The sequence below is a fragment of the Penaeus japonicus genome, unplaced genomic scaffold (genome assembly GCF_977035675.1).
Source record: "Penaeus japonicus unplaced genomic scaffold, GWHDUDI00000001_assembly GWHDUDI00000035, whole genome shotgun sequence".
Taxonomy (NCBI): Eukaryota; Metazoa; Arthropoda; class Malacostraca; order Decapoda; family Penaeidae; genus Penaeus; species Penaeus japonicus.
This window is the reverse complement of record NW_028234437.1, coordinates 9,067,301-9,074,800: the sequence shown is the minus strand read 5'-3', so window position 1 is coordinate 9,074,800 and position 7,500 is coordinate 9,067,301. Positions and strand designations below refer to the sequence as shown.

Here is a 7,500-nt window from a genome sequence, read left to right as displayed (position 1 = left end):
GATTTTGTAAAAGGTCGGACTCTGCCTGCCAATACTCGGCGGCAGTGACGTCAAACTTGCGCTTCCCGCGTTTCACTTGTTCGCTGGAGTTGTAGTGATAGTAATAATTGGTGTGGTAGTAATTGTTGTTAGTATTATCATTAGTATTTTTATAATTACGATGATGATGATAGAAATAATGGGGGTGATGATGATAGAATTGGTATTTATAATCATAATGATTGTAATGGTAATTATGATTATAATGATGTTAATAGTGGTTTTAATTATATTGATGAATTTCACAACAATGAAATGATAAAAGTTATAATAATAAAAATAATAATAGTACCAAGAAGACAATAATGAGAATAATGTAAGTGATAACGATAATAACAACATTATTTCAACAATGATAACAAAGAAAAATGAACAGAAACAAAAGAACACAAAATTGCGAAGCGAAATTCTTATCTGAAAAGTACGAAAAATGAGAAAATATAACGACGCCGATAATAAATAACATGTTGATTCTAATATAACAACCTTAATACTATCCTTGTATGCCAGTGATTAAAGTGACATGAAAAGAAATGCATTTGATCGGAATCTGAATCTCTCCTTGACATGAGCTGTTTTGAAGTTTGACCTTTTTCTCCCGCGAAAATATTTCATGTCGTGATAAGCGGTAACAGGTGGTATCAGCTAGTTTAAAGCATTTCGAGATATTGCACCTTTCATTTTATAAGAGTTTACTGCACGAGGAGTTTAAGTTTAGAACCATGCAGACAGAGGCACTGAATTTCATGCACAAATACACGCACACACATATACATGAATACATACACGCACGCACACTTGATCAAATATACACTTATACACACCTATTATTTTCACACTTTCATATGCTCACCTCTTTTTCATCTTTTCCTAATTTGTTCATTTTTCTCTTCTCTTTTCTCTGTCTCTGCCCAACCCCCTTCTCTCTCTCTCTCTCTCTCTCTCTCTCTGCTGTCCTCTCCTTCTTCCCTCATCCTCACTCACGTCCTCTCGACCACTCCCCTCTCCCCTCATCAGTCACCTCTTCCACCTCTCTTCCCCTCACGCTCCTCTTCACACTCTCTCCTCTTGCTCGCTCTCCTATCTATCTATTTCTATCTCTCTCTCTGTTTTCTTTCTCTATCTCTACTCTCTCTCTCTGCCCCCATTGTCTGTTTGTCTGTCTGTTTGTCTTTCCGTCTCTCTCTCTCTCTCTCTTTTCTCCTCTTTCTCTCGTTTCTCGGGGTGTAGAAGAGAGAGAAAGAGGTGAAAAGAGAGAGAAAGAGAGAGAAAGAGAAAGAGAGAGAGAGAGAGAGAGAGACTCCCTCTCACTTCTATCTTCTCCATCTCTCCTCAACTCTCCTTCCTTCTCTTTTCTCCTCCCCCTCTCTCTCTCTCTTCGCCCACCCCCTCTCTCTCTCCCCCCCCCAATCCGGAGGAGAAGACTCTCTCTCTCTCTTCAACCCCCGCTCTCTGTACCCCTCGCCCCCCCTTATCTCTCTCTCTCTCTCTCTCTATCTCTCTCTCTCAGAAACAAGCAAAAAACGAATACCAAAATAAAAGGTACTTAAAAAACGGAAAAATATGAAGTAGAAAGAACCCCCCTAAAATGAACGAAAACATAAAAGCAAAATACAACAGAAAAAAAGACAAAACAAAAAAAGACAAAACAGACAATGAAAATATGAACCTAAAATGAACGAAAACATAAAAGCAAAATACAACAGAAAAAAATAGACAAAACAGACAAAAAAGAGACAAAAAAAAACAAAAAAAACACAAACAACAAACACACCACATTATACTCACAGCAAACACCGCGTTCTGCAGACCAAACGGAATGGGCGTGAGACGTGTTATGGCGATGACTTTGAAGGCCTGACTCCCTCCCAACACAGACAGAAGGGCGCGGAGGACTCTGGACGTCATCACTCGCCGCTGGAGGAACTGAGACGCGAGGGAGAGGTGGTGAAAGATGATTAGTGATGATTGGTGATGATTAGTGGTGATTGGTGATGATTATGTTGGGGTCTATAATGATGTTTATGATTGGGGGGATGTGGAACAGGATTGTGTTGATTATAGCACTGGTATTGGTGGTAATGATGGTGATATGAGAGAGAGAGAGAGAGAGAGAGAGAGAGAGAGAGAGTGAGAGTGAGAGTGAGAGTGAGAGCGAGAGAGAGAGAGAGAGAGAGAGAGAGAGAGAGAGAGAGAGAGAGAGAGAGAGAGAGAGTGGAAAAGAGAGAGGATATCCTGTGTCCCTGTCCGAGAGAGACGTGACGAGAGAGAGAGTCCCGAGGAGAGATAGACGAGAAGGAGAGAGAATGAAAATAATAAAGAGAGAGAGAGAGAGAGAGAGAGAGAGGAGGGAAAAGAAAGAAAGAGAGAGAGAAGAGAGAGAGAGAATGAGAGAAAGAAGAGAGAGAGAAGAGAGAGCGAGAAGAGAGAGAGAGACAAAGAGAGAGAGGAGGGAAGAGTTCGAGATGAGGAGAGAGAGCGAGAAGTAGAGAGAAGAGAAGGAGAAGGTTGGGGAAGACGTATGGGAGAGAAGCCTGAAGCAGAGAGAGAGAGAGAGAAGAGAGAGAGAGAAAATAGTAAAGAAGCAGAGAGAGAGAGAGAGAGAGAGAGAGAAGAGAAAAGCTAGGAGAGAGAGAGAAGAGAGAGGAGAGTGAAAGAGAGTCAGACAGAGAGAGTAGAGAGGAGAGAGAGAGAGTGAGAGGGAGGTCGAGAAGAGAGAGAGAGAGAGAGTAAAGAAGAGAGAGAGAGAGAGAGAGAGAGAGTGAGAGAGAGAGCGAGAGAGGATAAGAGACGAGTAGAAGAAGAGAAGAGAGAGAGAGACGGAGAGAGAGAGGAGAGAGAGAGAGAAGAGAGAGTGGAAAGAGAGGGAGAAGAAGAGGAAGAGAGAAGCGGAGAGAGAGAGAGAGAGAGAGAGGAAGAGAGCGATAGAGCAGAGAGAGAGAAAGCCGAGAGAGAGAGAACGAGAGAGGAGAGAGAGAGAGAGAAGGAGAGGGAAAAGAGAGAGAAGGAGAGAGAGAGAGAAAGAAGAAGAAGAGAGAAGATCGAGAGAGAGAGAGAAGGACGGAGAGAGAGAATGAGAGAAAGGAGAAAGAGAGAAAGAGGCTCGAAGAAAGAGAGGAATGAAGAGGATAGTGGAGAGAGAGAGAGAGATTGGAGGAGGTGAGTGAGACCGAGAGAGAGAGACGAGAGAGGATGAGAGAGAGAGAGAGGGACGCGAGACGTGAGAGAGGAGAGGACGAGAGAGAACGGAAGAGAAAGAGAAGAAAGACGAGAAAATAGTAAGAGAAGGATATACTCGAGAGGAGAAGAAAGAGAGAGAGTGAGCAGAGAGAGAGAGAGAGATAGATAGATCGAGATGAGAGGATTGGAGAGTTGAGTGAGCGACGGGCGCGAGAGAGACGATGGATAGAGAGAGAGAGCGAGAGAGGAGAGGGAAGGAAAGAGAAATTAGATCGCGAGAGAAGGAGAGAGATAGATGGATAGAGAGAGAGAGAAAGAGAGAGAAGAGAGAGGAGAGAGCAGAGATGAGAGAGAGAGAGCGGAGACCGGAGAGAGAGAGGAGAGACGAAGAAGAGGAAATTAGAAAAGAATGAGAGAGAGAGAGAGAGAGATGAGAGCTCGACGAGAGAGAGAGAAGAGAGAGTGAGAGAGAGAGAGATACTGAGGGAGAAGACGGAGAGAGTGATGAGAGGGAAGCAGAGCATGAGAGAGAGAGAAGATGAGATGGACGAGAGAGAGGAAGAAGAGAGAGCAGATTGGTATGGATGACCGAGAGGAGAGAGACTCGAGTACTAGAGACAGAGGAGAGGAGAAGAGAGAGAGAAAGAGAGAGAGAGAGAGGATGCAGTGAGACGGAGAGAGAGACGATCTGAGGGGGGAGAGGGGCGAAAGAGAGGCGAGAGAGAGAAGCTGGAGAGAGAGAAGAGAGAAAGAGAGACGTAGTCAAGAAAGAGTGAGAGAGAGATCGGCAGAGAGAGAGAAAGAGGTGTGAGAGAGAGAGAGAGTCAGAAGAAGATTGAGAGAGAGAGAGAGAGAGGAGAGAGGAGAGAGAGAGAAGATTGGAGCGAGAGAGGAGAAAGAGAGATGAAGTCAGAAAAGAAGTGGGGAGGCAGAGGAGAGAGAGTCAGACTAGAGGAGAGAAAGACGAGAGAGGAGAAAGGAAAGAGAACGAGAGGACGTGAGTCAGGAAGAGTCTGAGAGAGAGGGTGAGAGGAAGAGAGAGAGAAGATGAGTGAAAGGCAGGAGAGACGGGATGAGAGAGACGAGAGAGATGAGAGAGAGACGCGACGAGATGAGAGAGAGAGAGAGAAAGAGAGGGAAGAATAGAAGGAGGAGAGAGAGAGGAAAGAAGTTAGATAGATAGATAGATAGAGAGTGCGACGAGCGCCCCACCCCGGGACGAGAGAGAGGCGAGAGAGAGAGAGTACGAGCGAGACCGAGCGAGAGAGGAGAGACGAGAAAGAGGAATTAAGAGAGAGAGTAGATGAGAGAGTGAGGAACGAGAGAGGAGAGAGAGAGGACGATGAGAGAGAGGGAGAGAAGACCGAGAAGGAGAGAGAGGTAGAGAGGAGAAGAGAGGAGAGAGAGAGTAGAGAGAGAGAGACTGAGAAGGAGAAGATGGAGAAAGAAGGAAGAAAATGGAGAGGAGAGAGGAGATGGGATAGATAGTGATAGAGACGTAGATTGAGAGACGAGAGCCCGCGGAGAGAGAGAAGAGAGGGAGAGAGAGAGGAGAGTGAGAGCAGAAGCGCTACCCTGAGAGAGAGTAAGAGTGGAAGAGAAAGAGAGAAATTAAGAGATGAGAGAGAGAGAGAGAGAGAAGAGAGAGAGGGAGAGAGAGAGAGAGTCGACAGAGAGAGAGAGAGAGAGAGAGCAGAGAGTGAGAGAAGGAGAGGAAGTGGAGGAAGAGAGACGAGAAGGAGAGAGAGAGATAGAGTAAGACAGATAGAGACTAAGATAGAGCGGAGAGCGCGTAGAGAGAAAGAGAGGAGAGAGTTACTCTCAGAGACGAGCGTGAGAGGAGATAGGAGAAAGACGGAGGTGAGAGAGGAGAGACCGAGAGAGAGAGAGACGAGGAGAGATGAGCGAGAGAGAGAGAGAGGAGAGGAGAGATGAGAGAGGAGAGAGAGGAGGAGAGAGAGAAAGAAGAGAACGGAGAGGAGAAAGACCCCCCCCCCCCCCCCCCCCCCCCCCCCCCCCCCCCCCCTGAGAGAGTCAGAGAGAGAGAGAGAGAGAGAGAGTGAGAGAGAGCATGAGAAGAGAGACTGGAGAGTGAGTAGGAGGGGAGAGAAAGAGAGGGAGAGAAAGGAGAGAGGAAGAGAGAAGGAAGAAGAGAAGAGAGAATGGGAGAGAGAGTGGATGAGATAGAGAGCTAGGAGAGAGAGAGAGCAGAGAGAGAGCGCTGAGCAGAGAGAGAAGAGAGCGAGACGAGCGAGGAGAGGACGAGAGAGGAAGAGGGAAGAGAGAAGCGGAGAGAGACGAGAGAGACGTGAGAGAGGTGAGAGAGGAGAGAGGAGAGAAGGGAGGGAGAGAGAGCTAGAGAGACGGAGATGAGGAGAGACGAGAGACGAGAGAGAGAAGGAGATCGGAAGAAGCTAGAGAGAAGGAGAAGAAGAGAGAGAGAGCGAGAAGAGGAGGAGAGAGAGAGAGAGTGAAGAGACGCCTGGAGAGATGAGAGAGAGAGAAGACTGAGAGGCAGAAGAGAGAGAGAGATGGAGATGAGAGAGGAGAGAGAGAGATGGAAGGAGAGAAGGAGAGAAGGAAGAGAGAGGAAGAAGAGAGGGAGAGAGAGAGAAGAGAGAGAGAGCTGGAGACGAGAGGGCACGTAAGAGAGAGAGAGAGAAGAGAGGAGGAGACGAGAAGACGAGGAGAGGAGAGGGAGTAGAGAGAGAGAGAGAAGGGAGAGAGAGTGGAAGGAGAGCGACGAGGGAAGAAGAGAGAGAGAGAGAATGAGAGAGAGAAATGAGAGAGAGAAAGGAGAGAGAGAGAAGGAGAGAGAGAGAAGAGAGCAGTGATAGAGACCGACAGAAGGAGAGAGACGAGAAGAAGGAAGAGAGAGGAAGTAGAGAAGGAGAAGAGAGAGAGCGAGAGAGATGAGAGAGAGCAGAGGTGGATGAGGAAGAGGAGAGAGAGAAGAGGAGAAGATGTTGTAGAAGACTGAGAGAGGAGAGAGCGGAAGGAGAGAGAGCTGACGAGCAACGGAGAGAGAGAGAGAGAGATGGAGGGACGAGGAAGAAGCGTGAGAGTGAGATGGAAAAAGAGAGAGAGGAGAGAGAGAAGAGACTGCGAGAGAGAGAAGAGTGCGGATTTGGAATGGAGAGATGGCATCGTTTACGCGGAGAGAGCCGAAGAGAGACGAGAGGAGAGAGAGAGAGAGAGGATACCCGAGGAGACGAGAGAGAGGGAAGAGAAGAAAGATGGAGAGTGAGGAGAAGCGAGAGGAGTGAGGAGAGAGGAGATGAGAGGAAGAGATAGAGAGAGGGAGAGAGAGAGAGAGATAGAGAGAGGAGAGAGACGGAGGAGAGGAGAGAGAGCAGAAGAAGGAGAGGACGAGGGAGGAAGAAGACGAAGAGAGAGAGAGAGAGAGAAGAGAGGAAAGAGAGAGTACGGAGAGAGGAGAGAGAGAGAGAGAGAGAGAGATGAGGAGAGAGAGAGAGATGAGAAGAAGAGAGAGCACTGAGCCAGAGAAGAGAGCAGAGAGAGAGAGAGAGAGAGAGGGAGAGAGAGAAAGAGGGACGGAGAGACGAGAGAAGAAGAGGAGTGAAGGAGAGAGAGAGAGAGAGAGAGAGAGAGAGAGAGAGAGGAGACGAGAGAGAGCGAGACGAGAGATGGAGAGAGGATGAGAGTAGAGCAGAGAGAGAAGGAGAGAGAGAGAGAGAGAGAGAGAGAGAGAGAGAGAGAGAGAGAGAGAGAGAGAGAGAGAGAAAGCAAAATAGAGAGAAAAAAAAGAGAGTGGGAGGGGAGGAGGGTAAGGGGAAAGAGGAGGAAAAAATGAAAAAAAAATCAGGATCTTGGAATTAAAGGCTCAACAATAGTACCACTAATACATAAATATCCCCCCCCCCCACCACACACACACACTCGCATACACACACTTTGTAAAAATACATGTGAGCACAAATAGGGGTCAAGATTGGGGTGAGGATAACCTATAACCTTTTGAGATGTACGTAACCACTTGTCTCAATAAACTTGTCAAAGTCATGCACACACACATGATGTGAGCGCATGTGAATGTGTATGTGTGTGTTCTGTGCTGTGCTGTGCTGTGCTGTGCTGTGCTGTGTGTGTGTGTGTGTATTTGTGTGTGTGTGTATGTTTGTGTGTGTGTTTATATACATATATATTTATCTATACACACACACACACACACACACACACACACACACATATATATATATATATATATATATATATATATATATATATATATATATATATATATATATATGCATGTATTCA

General features: G+C 46.5%; 1 protein-coding gene across 1 annotated transcript in view; it reads right to left on the bottom strand.

The window, feature by feature from the left end:
- Positions 1-7,500, bottom strand: part of LOC122266410 (transmembrane protein 64) — a 53,789-nt gene that overhangs the window by 29,636 nt on the left and 16,653 nt on the right. Inside the window, 1 exon segment of the mRNA XM_086531261.1 lies at positions 1,828-1,965. Coding sequence (XP_086387387.1) covers positions 1,828-1,965 — 138 coding nt within the window.